At 38.7% G+C, this 16,261-nt stretch overlaps 1 protein-coding gene across 1 annotated transcript; it reads left to right on the top strand.

The window, feature by feature from the left end:
* The first annotated feature begins 379 nt into the window (after positions 1-379).
* Positions 380-9,436, top strand: SNRNP27 (small nuclear ribonucleoprotein U4/U6.U5 subunit 27). Its single transcript, XM_008514849.2, has 6 exons — positions 380-533; positions 1,513-1,633; positions 2,354-2,466; positions 3,285-3,364; positions 7,275-7,339; positions 8,386-9,436. Exons 1-6 carry the CDS (start codon positions 500-502, stop codon positions 8,438-8,440), a joined length of 468 nt encoding a protein of 155 aa, XP_008513071.1. The 5' UTR covers positions 380-499; the 3' UTR covers positions 8,441-9,436.
* Positions 9,437-16,261: the final 6,825 nt, after the last annotated feature.

Genomic DNA, 16,261 nt, shown 5'->3' with positions numbered 1-16,261 from the left:
CACAGTACAGGCTCTTACCCATGCTTTCCCCTTGCTCCCTGTGCCCCTTGACCCGCCCTAGTGCAACTGTTTGCCTATGTTTAGGATTGGTTTCTTATGAAATAATGCATATGGACAAGAACTGGAAAGAGAAATGGGGAGAAAAATGAGAACTGTGTTAGAGTGATGGATATACGGGTTTTTCCAGGCGTTTCTAAGAATAACATGAAGTAGCACATTTTAATGCTCACAGGGGACACTAAAATATGGGGACGCCAGCACGAAAGTGCGGCTGGAGGAGCCGAGATGACAACTCTCTTCTCACCAGCATCTCTGGGAGGCACTGGGGCGGGGCCGCAGGATTCTGGGGTGGCTCAGCGCAGCCTCCCTTCTTTAGACACCGGAACCCTCGCGAGTCGTTTCGCCGTTTTCCAGTCGGCGGTGAAAGCTCAGTACCCTGCCCCCCGGAAGTTGTTCCACAATCGTTTCCGGGGCGGTGCGGGGTGGAGGAGGGCTCCGGATGGGTCGCAGCCGCAGCCGCTCCCCGCGGCGGGGTGAGTCCAGAAGCAGTTTGGAGGGTCTGGGGCTCGGTCGGAGGCGCGTCCCGACCCCGCCAGTGCGAGAGCAGCGGCGGCGGAGGAGAACCGGGGGTGGAAGGGGGAACGAACACCTGGGCCCTAGATTCTTCAGCCCTCTTGTTTGAAGGCAGGGTTTTTTTTTTCCCCTCAAAATTAGAGTTTCGCCAACTCTTTGTCAACCTTATATGACTTTTGTTATACTTGTGGTTGGGGGATTTAGAATCAGACCACGGTTCCCTCGCTAAATTTCTGGGTGACCGTGCGCAAGTCATCCAACCTTTCTGAGTCTCAATTTCCTTAATTAGGAATTGGGGGCAATATTACCTACCTTTAAAAACTGTCACATTCCTTAACATTCAGCATGTGATACTGCCTGGTTCTTAAAAGCTCATTGTTAGTTTCTTTTGCAGTTTATAATAGAGAAATCGATATTTAGAATTTTGCGTCCAGGGAGCTCACCTGGTAATGTTTTCTGGCCCTCACCCCCGTAAACGAGGTAGTGCGATGTAAAGAACCCAGGACTTCGATCAGGAGATCTAACTTAGACCCTCGGTTCTGCCCCCTGGTTAGATTTTATCACCTTCAACTATCCAAGACTGGATTTTCTTAAAAGTTAAGTGAGGCCGTGATCCACACATGGCTATTAAGCGCTTAAAAAGTGCTTATTCTGAATTAAGAAGTGCTGTTTAAGTGTAGAATACACACCGGATTTCCTTGATTTAGTACCCAAAAAAGGATGTAAAGTCTGTCATCAATAATTTTTTATACTGAGTACATGTTGAAATAGTTTGTATTGGGTGAAATAACATATATTGTTAAAATTAATTCCACTTGCTTCTTTTTACTTTTTTAATGTCACTACTAGAAATGGCTCTCATGATATTTCTCTTGGATAGCTCAGCTCCAGATATTTGAGGTAATTTTGTGGTTGTGTGATTTCGTGTGTTTGTATTAGAGCGTAGGCGGTCCCGGTCCACGTCCCGGGAGAGAGAACGCAGGCGCCGAGAAAGGTCCCGGTCCCGGGAGAGAGATCGGAGAAGGAGCCGCTCTCGATCCCCGCACAGAAGACGCTCCAGGTGAGTGCAGAAAATAACCAAAACTTTCACCACAAGCCTCAGAGAAACTAGTCACTGCCTTTAACTTTGTTTTTATCACTTATAAGAGAATTTACAATTTCATGAAATGAAGGGAACTTAAACTCACTTTATGCTAAACCTAACATTTCCATTGGTAAAATGGGGTGTAATTAACACTCTCCATACCCTAGAGTTGCCTTGAGGAGTAAATGAGAAATAATACATGAAAAGCACTCAGCAAGGTGTTTGGCAAGAGTAAGAAATAGGTGTTTTGTATTTTTGTTTTGTTTTTTATTAGCTTTTTGGCGATAACCATTTATTCAAGGATGTAATCAAGAATGTGAGATCTTGAAAGAACCTTAGAAAGGGACTCTTGATTCTTGTTAAGTGTCAGTTGCTGTTTAAGTCAACTTTTTGTGTGTTTGTGTCCAATTGTTAGAAACTGCCTAGTTATATTTTTCTGCCTTACAAAAAATTTTTTAGCCCTAGCTATACTGAGTAAGACTGATGATTAAACAGTAAACTGTTTTTTCGATCTTTTAGTAACTATCAGGACCTAGGCAGATCCTTGCACATTCTGCTCTGGGGAGTGGAGCCCTGGTTCTCTGGAGCCTGGTTTTCGCTCAGCCTTTCCCTTTCAGGCACTCATGTATATCTGTGCTGATCGACACATCTCACTGGGTGTGTCTGTTTCTGACATTTTTACTTGTTAAATATTAGATCCCCAAGACGACATAGATCCACATCTCCTTCCCCTTCTCGATTGAAAGAAAGAAGAGACGAGGAAAAGAAAGAAACAAAAGAAACAAAGAGCAAAGAACGTCAGATTACTGGTAATGTTGTTAAATAAATAACTGTAGGAAAAATACAGCCTTGTTTAGATAATATCAGTCATGATAAAATTATAAAAGTATAATTTTTGAACATTTAAATATTGTTTTTTATAGTGTTCTTTGCATATGGTTTTAAGATTGTTTTAATTGTTCATTAGTGAGTTGCTGGTTATCTGTGGTGCTCCTAATGTAGGAAGGACAAGTAAAAACATGAGAATATTTTATTTTGGAAGTACTTTCAAAGCCAGTGTCATGCCTGATTTTAAAGGTGGTCCTGCCTAAAGGCTCCAGGCTTGTCCTTTTAAGCAGTCTCTTCAGATGGAGGATAGAGAGCACATTCCTTCCTTGTACCTTAAGTAACATTCTGTCCAAAATGAAGAGGCGTTTTCTTTCATTAGACTCAAGTCTTTAGCTAATTGTTTTGTATGTTCTCTGCTGGTGAGGTGGAATGACTGTTAATCTATTGCCATCTCTCTTTTTATATATATAAAATGATAGAGTTAAAAGAATTATCACTGGGGGCCGGCTCTATGGCCGAGTGGTTAAGTTCTCACGCTCTGCTGCAGCAGCCCAGGGTTTGGATCCTGGGCGCGGACATGGCACCACTCATCAGGCCACGTTGAGGCAGCGTCCCACATCCCACAACTAGAAGGATCTGCAACTAAGATATACAACTGTGTACAGCGGGGGGGGGGTGGGGTTGGGAAATAAAGCAGCAAAAAAAAAAAAAACGAAGATTGGCAACAGTTGTTAGCCCAGGTGCCATTCTTTAAAAAAAAAAAAAAAATAAATTAAAAAATTATCACTTACTTTTGCAGAAGAAGACTTAGAGGGCAAAACCGAGGAAGAAATAGAAATGATGAAGCTAATGGGATTTGCCTCCTTTGACTCCACCAAAGTAAGTAAAACATGCAGCCAGTTAAGCATTCTCATTTGAATTAATCCATTATGACTGTCCCGTTTTTCCAGATTCTTTTACTATCACTTGTAATTTCTTGCGTTGATACAACTGTCTGTGAGAAGGGCCTTGAGAGTGCAGAGACGGAAGCAGTGAGCTGCTGTTGGAATTCAAGGAGTGTTTGCCTGGGATGTTTGAGCTAGACCTTAAAGGAGATCAGATGAAGAGCAGGAAGATCATTTGAAGTAGAGGAAAGAGCTCATGAAAATACCCTGTAGGTGTGAAGGAGCATAGTGTATTGTGGGAATTTCAAATTCAGTGACTGGTGAAAGGGTGCTGATGGGCTAGTAAGTACGAACGAGGCTAGAAATAGAGGTAGGAGGCAAATCAGTGAGGGCTTTTGATACCCTTAGCCATGCTAAGGCATTCAGAGTTGATTCTTTAGGTATTGTGGAAAGGAAGCAATGATTTTTAAGCAAGAGGATGCCAGGATTCTATGTGTGTTTTAGAAGGATGACCTGGGGTAGCATGGAGGACAGATGGGAGGTGGGTTAGACTGGAGGCAGGAGAACTGCTGAGTTGTGCAAGTGGAAGATGGTGAAGGCCTGAAGTGAGAGAAGGGGACGGCAGATTGAGAACCATTCAGGAAGCAGGGGTAGTGGTGGTGGTGGTGGGAGTGGGAGTGAGTAGTCAGTGATGTTTCTGAGGTAACAGGATGAAAGACTGGGTGATAGTACGGTTAACCAAGAAAAGATTGTAGAAAGGAGGAATGCTGTGAAACAGGAGAGTGAAATTCAGCTGACAGATAAAGATGACGTTGGGTAGCCGCATACATATCTCATCGCTCAGAAGAAGGGTGGATTGGAGAGTGAATGCTGTCTAGCCTTGATCGTAATACTGGAGAGAATAAGGAAGTGGGGGAGGAAAAAGAGGGAGGGAGATGAAGAGAGGGCTTTTAGGGAGGGAGGGGGAGAGAGTAGAGGGAGATAGGAGTAGAGAAATAAGGGAGGGGGAAATGGAGAGAAAGGAAATGACAAGAGGGGAAGAGAGGGGGATGGAGAGAGGGAGCTGGTCAGGATAGACAGGGAGAGTGTGTGTGGAAAGAGAATATATTTTTAAAACTTTGTTTTCTAGAATTTTAAGTCCATTTAGTTTTGCAAATGGAAATTGAGACTTCTGAGGAAAAATGTCAAAAATAATCAACTTCCCCTAATCTCAGATGCTGTAAGAGTTTCTCTCTAACTGATGTGCCATGTAGAGCTCACACGTTTCCTTAAAATGGCGGTGTATGACCTAAGAGGAGCACTGGGGCATGACTGTTTTGAGGTGAGAAAATTAAGAATGAGCTCTTGTTCTCTCAAATGGTTATGTGAACCCACTTTTGGAATTTAATGCAGTTTATGTATCAGATTTTTTCCCTTGAATATACCAAATCTTGTTTTCCAAAGAATATTTTGTAAGTGAAATGGTTTATTGATATATGTATTGGATGAATAAAAATATCTCCAAAGTAAGGCAACTATAATTTTGGTATTTTAGAAGAATAGGAAAGGAATTCAGTGTAATTCTTTTTTTTTTTTTTTTTTGCTATTGCCTGCTGTTACGTTTGAAATCTCTGAGAATCATATGTAAAGATGGAGCCACACTTCACTTTTAAATGTAGTCTGTGCTAAAGATGTTTGTTTATAAAGGAAAAATTAGGTGAGAATTCATAGATCCCATAAAAATTATGAAGTACCACCAGAACAAATGATGTCAGTTATTTATTTTTTTTTTTAAGATTTTTTATTTTTTTTTCCTTTTTCTTCCCAAAGCCCCCGGTACACAGTTGTATATTCTTCGTTGTGGGTCCTTCTAGTTGTGGCATGTGGGACGCTGCTTCAGCGTGGTTTGATGAGCAGTGCCATGTCCGCGCCCAGGATTCGAACCAACGAAACACTGGGCCGCCTGCAGTGGAGAGCGCGAACTTAACCACTCGGCCACGGGGCCAGCCCTGATGTCATTATTTTTTTAATGACATCTACATGGATGTTAATTTAGTTCTTATGCAGTTGGCTTCATGACTATTGATTGTAAAATCCCTCAGCCCGTTTCTGTTTTTCAGTAACGTGTATCTTATGATATTTCATCATTGATCTATGGTGGAACCTTTTCATATGCCAATGTAATCACTTATTTTCCCTTCCATTTTAACATTCCAGAAAGTTTCAAAGTTTGGTTATGTTTATTAATGGAAAATTTTCTTTTCTAGCATGTAAATGAAAATAGGGCTAATAACATACAACTCTGCAAATAGTTTTCAAAAATTAGTAAACCTTGGGGCCAGCCCAGTGGCACAGCAGTTAAGTTCGCATGTTCCGCTTTGGCAGCCCGGGGTTTGCTGGTTCGGATCCCAGGTGCAGACATGGCACCCCTTGTCAAGCCATGCTGTGGTAGGTGTCCCACATATAAAATAGAGAAAGATAGGCACAGATGTTAGCTCAGGGCCCGTCTCCCTCAGCAAAAAGAGGAGGATTGGCGGCAGATGTTAGCTCAGGGCTAATCTTCCTCAAAAAAAAAAAAAAAAGAAAAATTAGTAAACCTTTAGGAATTGAACTTAGTAAAAAGGTGAGCATCATTTACTCTTTTTCCAAGCCAGTCTTTCCAGCTCATGCCTATTTCCTGTTCTTGGGAGGTCAAAATAATACACCTCCTGTAATTTACCCAATATCCCACCCCACCACCGCCCTACCACAAAATGTAGTAAAAATAGGACTAGAAAAGGAAGACCAAATATATTTATTTAGTTCAACTTCAAATATTTACCTCACCTGTGCATGCCTTTAGGTCAGTGGATAGGAATACTTTTTTGGCCCTAAATCAGATATCTGATAAGTATACTACACAGATAGGGTACACTCCCATGAGTAATAATGGGGTTGGGGGGCGTTGGGGGTCTTGTGTGTGTGTGTGTTTGAGATGGCATTGATCAGTGATGTTCATACATTTAACTGAGTCATTTTCTGAGCACCTAGAAGTGCAGCAGCTTAGGATGTCTGAAGGGCAAGGTGACTTGCAGCCATATCCCTCCATCAAGAAGCTTGCAGTCTCATAGGAGAAATAATACCATGTATATGCATCATGATAGTGCAGGGGAGAAAATGGGGGATATTGTGAGGAAAGCACAGTTAACTTTCTCTGGGAGTGAGAGAAGAGGGTGCTTCCTAGCAGCTCAGTCATTTGGATTGGGCAGAACGGTGGATAAGAAACAGAGTTGAAGATTGGATGGGGGTTGGGAAAGCAGTTCAGGCCTAAGGAACAGCAAGTGGTGTGGTGAGTTGGCTGAATCAAAAAGACTCATCAAGCAGTTAGTGATAAAGAGGGTAAATGCCACATAAGTAAGGTCAATATAGAAGTTGACACAATATTAGCATCTGTTATCCTGTATTCTGATTCTTGATTTAAAAATCAAAATTGCAAGGCCTGTGTAAGAAATGAGATTTAGATGAATGGTGACTGTGAGAATGCTGTGAGCTAAAGTCGTAAGTTAAATTTTGTGTGAATGTGAATATTTCTAGAAAAATAGCCGTAACTTGTATTTGATTTCAAAGAATTTTTTTGACCAAAAAAGGTTAGGATCTGCTACCCTGTTTCCCTGCATGCCTTGCACATAATACATATACCATGAATGTTTGTTGCTTTAAATATTGTTTCAGTTGCTTATGTGTGACTATAAAAATGTGGACAGAGAGTTGTAACACTTGGGGGTTCATAGGATATCATCAGGATCTAAAAATTCTCTTTCTCTGATTGGATTACCCCATACTTAAATGGATCTTGCCATTTAAATGTGTCTATAAGATCCAGCTCTGCATCAGGGCATTTAATATATCCTTTCTGTTTTTAATATTTGTTTATTGCTTTCCTCCAGGGGAAAAAGGTGGATGGCTCTGTAAATGCTTATGCCATAAATGTGTCTCAGAAGAGGAAGTACAGGTATGCATAGCCCCCATTATTATGTTTGAACTCATGATATAAATTATGTGCTTGGGAAAAAATTTATTGTGGGATAATTGTGTTTACACAAAATGTAGCAGTTTTCCATATAGTCCCTTGTTTTAATAGTTTCTGTACTGTCCCTTGTTTTAATCTTCCCTGCTTATGTTCTGATATGTTAAAATAATTTCCAATTTACATATGAATTAAGAACTATTATAGAGAAGGATAGTTGGTGTAAATAATTTAGTGCTATAGATAGTTCTCTCGATTCAAAACAGCATAGTCTCAAGTCTTTAGACTTTAATTTCCTTATAATTATAGGTTTAAAATAGATCCCTCTTGAATTATTTACCTAGATTGATTGTGTAAGGATTTCACCTGTAAATATATTCTTCTGTTAAGTATAGGCGTATTTTATTAATACCATAGAACAAACCAATCCATACTTGAAATCTCCCTGAGTTCCTGATGAAATGAAAAGTCGAGACATCTTCAAACATTGCCTTTCTCTCTACCTTTATCGCTAATGAAAGACTAATACTCCAATTAATTTAGAATATGAATAATGTGATTGAGACTCCTGTGAGTTAAGTTACAAGAATTCTCTTGACAGTCCTTTGTAAAATTACCTTCAAGTAAAGTCGTAAGGGGAGAACTAGTACAGTGTGAAATCGTGTTTGCTTGATGGGTACCTTTTTTTAAACTCTTCTCTATTTTCTTAAACTAGAAGTTTGATGTTACCTGAAATAGATATACATTGTCAATTGATTTTTTTTTAAGTCTGTAGAATCTTCTTAAGTAGTTTTGAAAGTATATTTCCATACTTCTATTTGGATTTTAAACAAATCTAAAAGGTTTTGGCTTATTTTAAAAGTGAAATAACCTCTTTTTAATGAGCATTAAATAACCTTGAATACTTCTTACCCTAGACTTTGCCATTTTAAAGATGATTTATAGCTTTAATCTCTGAAGCATGTGATTATTCTTTTAATAAGAGGAGTCCAGAATTTTTTTTTAATAAACAATAAATTTTCTTGTTGTAGGCAGTACATGAATCGAAAAGGTGGATTCAACAGACCTTTGGATTTCATTGCATGAGAATTGAAATGCTGAAGAATGATTTTTCCCCTCCCCTTGATGAGAAGAGTGGATTTTGTATTTAATAAGCGTCACAAACAGGATCACAGTCCTTCAGCCTTGGAAAGTAAGAAAATCTTATTTATGATGTGTGTACTTCACTTATCCTGCCTCAAAAGAAGAAAAGTTAAAACATTACATTTTTTTCTTTTAGGAAATATCACTTGGGGCAATCATCAACCCCATTTTTTTTGTCCTTATTCCTATGGAAGCTATATGTGTTTTCTTTTCGGACACTCTTTAGGACTTTTTAAAACACATAAAAGTAATTGGGATGTATGTTTCTCAAATAAAGCAATATTTCTACCCTTTTGTATTTGGTAAATATTTTTATTAGTAGATAGAAGAGTCTCCCTACACATTTTCTTTTTTCATACATAGATTCAGATAATCAAGATTCTCTGTAGTTTAAATATTAGAAGAATGAAAAAGTATAACTAGATTTTTGTATTTTCTGTGTTTTTTCCCTCAAATACCATTTATTGTTTTCTCTCTAATGAAAAAGTATAACTAGATTTTTGTATTTTCTGTGTTTTTTCCCTCAAATACTATTTATTGTTTTCTCTCTAATTTAAAAGCAATACGTGCTTATTGTAAAAAAAACTTGAGAGAAACCAAAAAGTAAAAAGAAAAGCCAAAAATCACCTGTAATCTGCTCCCAGAAATAATCAGTGTTAATATTTTGGTGTATGTCTTTCCAGGCTCCTATGGGTGTGTGTTTCTTACCCCTACCCGTGAGATCAAAATGTATATGCTGTTCTCTTTTGCTAATCCTTTTTCTCCCATGTGCTGTGTACATTTTTTAAATACTCTTACATATTCTTTGGAAACTTAGCTTTTAGTAGCTACTTGGTTGTACCATAAATTACTAATTAATCTTTTATTGGTGAACATTGGCTTCCCTCCCCTGACTTGCTGTTAGAATTAAAACTGTGAGTAGTATCCCTGTTGCATAGATCTTTTTGTACTTGTTGTTTTATTTCCTTGGGTTCAGTTCTTAGATGTGGCATTGCTGGGTGAGATAAAGGGGTGTGTGTGCACACTTTAAGGCTTTTGATATGTATGGCTAGAAAGGTAACAATTGACTTTAACCAGTAAAGTATGAGCATTTCCATCTCATGTATGTGCACCAACATTGGGTGTAATAATGTTTTTAAAGTTTCCAATCTGAGCCAACCCTAATGGCCTAGTGGTTAAAGTTCGGCATGCTCTGCTTCAGCGGCCCAGGTTCAGTTTCCCAGGCCCGGAACCCCGCCACTTGTCTGTCAGTAGCCACGTTGTGGCCGGGGCTCACACAGAAGAACGAGAAGAACTTAAACTATACACAACTATGTACTGGGGCTTTGCAGGGTTTAGGGGTGTGGGGTGAAGGAAGAAAAAGGAGAAAGGTTGGCAACAGATGTTAGCTTAGGGCAAATCTTCCCATACAAAAAAAAAAAAGTTTCCAATCTGATGGGTAAAATAATGGTATTTGGTTTTAATTTGTTTAATTTCTAGAGAGGACAAACATTTTAAAAATGTGTTAGCCGTACATATTTCTTTTGTAAAATGCAAATTCCAAATCTTGAATCCATTTGCCTATTGGCAAGTTTTTCTTTTTCTTATTTGAAGGAAGCTCTTTTTATGTTGAAGATAATAATGATTACTCATTCTGTTTTATATCTCGCTGATATTTGAGGCTTTGTGGTTAGATTTTAAATTTTGGGTTTTTGAGTAGTACAGACACACAGAACATAGTTCAGACAGCACAAAGGGTTTATAGCAACAAGATAATTGTATATCTTTTTAGAGATATTCCATATATACACAAACATAATATAGATGGATATATTTTATTTTATTCAAACTCTACTCACTGTTTTGCACCTAGTTCTTTTTCCTTTGTTAGTACATGTTAAGGTTATCAGTACATGTAATATTGCCTCTTTTTTTTTTTTTTAAGGGCAGCAATTATAGTCCCGTGTAGGATGGACTATAATTTATTTTAACTAATTCCCCATTGATGGACATTCAAGTTGTTTCTAATCTTTTATTTTTTGAAAAAATTGTATAATCACTATCTTTGAATGTACATAATTTTACAACTTTCTTTAGCTGGATTTTAAAATCCTTATTGCATCTGAAATTTGATCACCCTATTGTAGTTCTTCAAAAGCTTTCCTGGTAAATTAGTCCCAGGTAAAGAAAATAGTAGTAATATGACTGCATTGCATAATACAGTGTATAGAGCACCTTGGTTCATTTAATCCTTATGAGATAGAGCAGGTGCTGTTATCTCCATTTCCCAGATGAGAAAGCTGAGGCTATTCAGACCATAAAGGCAGAAATTTTTGGTTTTTATACCACCTGCTGCCTTCTGTACTTAAATATTTGAATGTGCTGCATCACTTGCGCAACTTGTAGTACCCATTGCACAAGTGTCACTGCCCCAGGCAGTTGGGTGATTTTCCTTGGACTTTTTCCCAACTGAGCTAAATAGACTCTCATACCCCCACCCACCAAAATATTGTGTATCTATAAATTATCTCTGACACAGACTACTTGTGACCACATTTGTGCACACCTAAGGAAAGCAGACCCAATTGTTGTGTAATAGGGAAGCTAAAACTTCTGGGATGAAATAATATGCCCCAAACCCAATTATTGGTTTTTGGACTGACATCTTAGTGTGGTGTTAGTAGAGATTTGACTTGAGATCCTCAAGGCAGCATACTTTCTAAAGAAATAATCTGACAATACCTGGTAGGTCAATAAATTTGCTCTCCTTGAACTAACACCAAAAAAATGAAAGAGGAAGAAATCTTTGAAAGTCAAAGATAAGACACCTCTGATCCTAAAAGAAGTCTTGGTTTGAAGGAAATTTTATCCATCACGTCATCTGATTCTGTAAGAATAACAAAGATGGAACATCCTTTTTTTCCTCTAACAGGCTGCTGCCTCTCAGAGGACATAAATTGTGCCAAGTCGTCTTTTTCTAAGTATCTTAAGTGTCAGAGTGCTCCAGGACTCAACCCCTGGACTCTGCAGTCTCTTGCCGGGTCACCCATTCACCCAGTCACCATGTGACTTCAAACATCTTCTGCCATGGCTCTCAAATTTATACTTCCAGCCGTACCATTTTACTGAATTCCAGGCTTGTATATGCACCTAAATTATTAGGCACCTCAAATTTAAGATTAACTGAACTCTCGTTTCCCTGCCCAGTCATCTTCTCTGAGGCTTCCCTCTCTCACTACGTGGCCCCTCCATTCACTCCTTTGCTTAGACCAGAATCCTTAGGGTCATCTTTCACTCCTCTCTTTCTCCCAGGCTTCACATCTCTCTCATTAACAAGTCCTTTTGGCTCTAACCTCAAGAGTATATTTTGAATCCAAACAGCGTTTGTTTTTGTTTTTGTTTTTTTCAGGTTTATTGCGGTATAATTGACATGTAAAGTTTTAAGATGTTTAAAGTGTACATCATGTTGATTCAATATACATTGAATCAAAGCACTTTTCATCACCTGTACTAACCTAAGCCATCTCTCTTGCCTGGACTACTGCACTTAGCCCCCCATAGGTCTGTTTCCTTCTCTTGCTGCCTCAGCTTATTCTCCACCCAACAGTAGAGGTGAACGTTTTAAAATGTGCATCAGGTCACATTGCTCCTGGCTCTGATGGTTTTCTATCAATTAGAATAAAGTCCAGTCCTTTCTGTGGTCTATAAGTCTTTACAGTCTGGACCCTGGCTTCCTGCAGCCTCATCCCCTTGCTACTGCACTCTGTTGGTGGCCTCCTTGCTTTTCCTTAAGAACAGATATGCGTCTACCTCAAGAGTCTTCCCACTTGGTCCTCCTCCTGGAATGTTCCTCCCTCCCCCACCCCCCAGATTTACAGGAGTAGCTTCTTTATTTGGTTCAGGTCTCTGCTCAAAATAAGGTCATTCCTGATCACCCTATCCAAAATAGGAAACTCCCTTCCCTCTCTATCCCTTTACTCTGCTTTATTCTTTTTTTTTTTTAACATTTAAAAAATCAAGAAAAAATTCATCCTTTTCAAAGTATATTATTTCAGTGGGTTTTAGGATATTTACAGAGTTATGTATGCATCACCACTAATTCTAAAACATTTCATCACCCTGAAAAGAAACCCCAAACCCATTAACAGTCACTCTTCATCCATCCCCACCCACCTCCACCCCAGAAATCACTAATGTACTGTCTAAAGACATGCCTATTCTGGACATTTTCACATAATAAATGACATTTCATATAGAGGTTCCCCCACTATCTGAAAGTAGAGCGTGTCTGTGAAAACTTTCATAAGCCAAAATGGCATTAATCGAAGAAGCAACTACCGTTAGTTCATAGGGGACAATTTTTTGAGTGCTCCCAGACCTCAAAAATAACCTAGCAAAATAAGTGGAGATAAAGCCAGATGCCACAGAGTTCAAAGCTATGGCGGCTTGATGCTGAGATGCTGAGTGTAGTTTCCGGGAAGGAGCTTGGCGGCGCCACTCTCGCTGCTCAGGGTGCACACTGCCCCTATAAGGGCTCGCTGCAAAACAAACGCTGAACGCTGTTTTTGATTTTCACTCTTTCTTGTAAAAGTGAAAATCCTCTTTGGATTTCTTTGGGTTAGCAAAAACAGTGTTTAGTGTAGGTCTTCTGTAAAAGCGAAGTGACGTAAAGCGAACTTTTAAATAGTGGTGGAAACCTGTTAATGGAATCATACAACATGTGGCCTTTTGTGTCTGGCTTCTTTCGCTTAGCATAATGTTTTCAAGATCCATCCATGTTGTAGTGTGTGTGGGGACTTCATTCCTTTTCATGACTGAATAATATCTTATTCTGTGGATATACCACATTTTTATTTATAATTCATCAGTTGATGGGCATTTGGCTTGTTCCACTTTTTCGGCTATTATGAATAATGCTGCTATGACCAGTCCTATACAAGTTTTTGTATGAACATAATGTTTTCACTTCTGTTGGGTATATAACCAGGAGTGGAATTACTGAGTCGTAGAGTAACTATGTGTAACTTTTCGAGACACTGTCAAACTGTTTTCCACCAGTAGTGTATGAGGCTTCCAGTTTCTGCACATGCTCTGCAACATTTCCCTTCCCTTATAGCTTATCACTGCCTGACACACACTGTCTTCATGTATTACTGTCTGGTTCTTCCCCTAGCCATCAAGCTCTGAGAATTGGGGCTGCTGACTTGTTTGCTGCTGTAGTCCCAGTACCACACGCTGCCTGGCACAGAGTAAAGCACTCAATAAATATCAGTTGAATTCGTGAATATAGTTCAGTAACCATTTTTCACTTAACCACATCCCTTGAGTTCTTTGTTAACCTTTAGTTACCCAAGTAATAAATGAATACATTTTCTTGTAAAAATTTTAAAACATGTCAGCTAAATCCCTTTTGAACAGTACCCACAGTTCTAGTCCTCTTGCCCCTTCTTCCCTGTGAATCTTTTGTAGTATATCCTTCCAGACTTTTTGTCTATGCATGTATGTGTTGGAAATGAGGAACATAATTTGGGCTTTTTTTTTTTACACAAATAATTTGCTGTAGGGATCATTTTACAACTTCCTTATTTACTCAACAATGCCTTGGAGATCCTTCCATGCCAGTATATGTACCTCTACCTTTTTTAAACTACTAGTGTCTTGTGTAATGTATATATCACTGTTTAGCCGTTGCTCTGTTTTTAAAAACACAAATAGGGGCCAGCCCAGTGGCACAGCAGTTAAGTTAGCACGTTCTGCTTCTTGGCAGCCCCGGGTTCACCGGTTCGGATCCCTGTGCGGACATGGCACCACTTGGCAAAAAGCCATGCTGTTGTGGGCATCCCATATATAACGTAGAGGAAGATGGGCATGGATGTTAGCTCAGGGCCAGTCTTCCTCAGTAAAAAGAGGAGCATTGGCAGTAGTTAGCTCAGGGCTAATCTTCCTCAAAAAAAACCCCAAATATTTGTGGAATAACTAATTTTTGCAAAGCAGCATTTTTAAAGGTATTTAAAATTAATATGATACTGGATATCATGAAGTAGCCACAAAGAAGGAGATTGACAATTATTGACCTAGAAAATTCCATCCTGATTTTTACACTTCAAAGAACAACATCAATTCCTTGAAAACTTGTAAAACAAAATTCATATTAATGTCATAGTGGTTAACTATGTCCAGCTCATAGTGTCAAACTTGGTTATAAATAGAGTGTTTTAATTCCACAGTTTGGGAACTTTTTAGACATTTAAGGATTATACTGTAACAGTTGTCTTCCCTGCTGCTCTGAGGCACTCACTAAAGAGGCTTCTCTCTCAGAACTCCCATAGCATTCATTTTATTTTATTTTTAAGATTTTTAATTGCTTTTTTATTTTTTTCTTCTCCCCAAAGCCCCCCAGTACATAGTTGTATATTTAGTTGTGGGTCCTTCCAGTTGCGGCATCTGGGACGCCACCTCAGCATGGCCTGATGAGCGGTGCCATGTCCCCGCCCAGGATCCAAACTGGTGAAACCCTGGGCCACCAAAGCAGAGCGGGGAACTTAACCACTCGGCCCCGGGCCAGCCCCCATCCCATAGCATTTAATGAACCTGCTGCTCAGCATTGGCATTTACATACAATCCTATGCCCATCTGAAGTGTAAGCCCCTCACAGGAAGGAGACTGGGGCTTTCTGAAAGGCGCAGTAAAAGTTATCTGACAAGTATAATGTGTTATGTCTTAGTGCTTCCCTATTTTCAACATTTTTTTTTTACTTCCAATTTTGATTAGTTTATCTTGATCCTTGCTCGAAGACATAAAATATTGTCAGCCCATGTTTATGCTATTACACATAGCTTTTTATTTAAAATTCTCTTCATAAAATATGGGTTCAGACATTTCCTGATTTTTATTTTTGGAGTTTGTCCTTATCAGTCAGTGCTTATGTAATGCCTTTGAGGTGCTAAGTGCTGGGGGTTACCCCGGGTTACCCCATCTACTTTGTTTTAGGATTTTCAGCTTTCTTCAAAACCTGTACTTTGAGATTATTTTATTTAACTAGTCATTGTATACATTTGTGTAAAATAATTTCTAGAAAAACAAAACCAAACCTTTGTTTGATGCTGACTGCTTGATTTCCAGTAGATGGCACCAAATACTCTTTGAAGTCCTTCATGACGCTAATTCCTAGTTGGTGTTGCTGGCCAATTGATCATTTAGCACCAGGGAATGGAAAGGATCCATTCTTTAGTCTAATTCTCTGATTGTTGTATAATTTAGTATTTTTATTTGGAGTTTTAGACCTGTTGGTGTTTAAATGATTAATTTACTATTTCTGACTCAGATTTCAACCTTTTTTCCTTTTTTATAAGCGTGATTTTCAATCAGGTTGTTTCTAGGGGAAGGATCATAATATTGAAAAAAGACTGGGTTAAAAAAAGAGTTGAGGGTAGGAGAAAGAATAGAGAGAGATGCTGAATGTTCATAAAATCAAAGAGAAAATATAAAAGTATACAAAATCCAAAATTTAGGTAGTGAAATCAGTGTTTTTACTATTGGTAGTTTTGGTACTTTAGAATTTATTCATTTCATTATGATTTTCAGTTTTACAAATAACTTGCAGTTAAAAAATGCTCTTTAAAAATGTTGTATCTCCATTCTCATTTCCAGCCTTTTGTGCTTTCTTGAAACCCTTTGTCTTCAGTATATTTATTAGTTTTCATAAAGAATCAGGTTTTAGATCCAGTTAACCATTAAAACCAGAAAATATGTTTCCCATATATCAGGCATGGTTTACTACGTTTA

This window comes from Equus przewalskii, chromosome 14 (genome assembly GCF_037783145.1).
Source record: "Equus przewalskii isolate Varuska chromosome 14, EquPr2, whole genome shotgun sequence".
In the NCBI taxonomy this organism is placed as follows: domain Eukaryota; kingdom Metazoa; phylum Chordata; class Mammalia; order Perissodactyla; family Equidae; genus Equus; species Equus przewalskii.
Note: the sequence above shows the minus strand (reverse complement) of the source record. Positions and strands in the feature narration are given on the sequence as shown.

Coding starts and splice junctions, on each gene's coding strand:
- SNRNP27 (XM_008514849.2), top strand. CDS start 500: ATGGGTCGCAGCCGCAGCCGCTCCCCGCGGCGGG. Junction 2,467..3,284: donor CAAAGAACGTCAGATTACTG/GTAATGTTGTTA, acceptor TTACTTTTGCAG/AAGAAGACTTAGAGGGCAAA. Junction 7,340..8,385: donor TCTCAGAAGAGGAAGTACAG/GTATGCATAGCC, acceptor TTCTTGTTGTAG/GCAGTACATGAATCGAAAAG.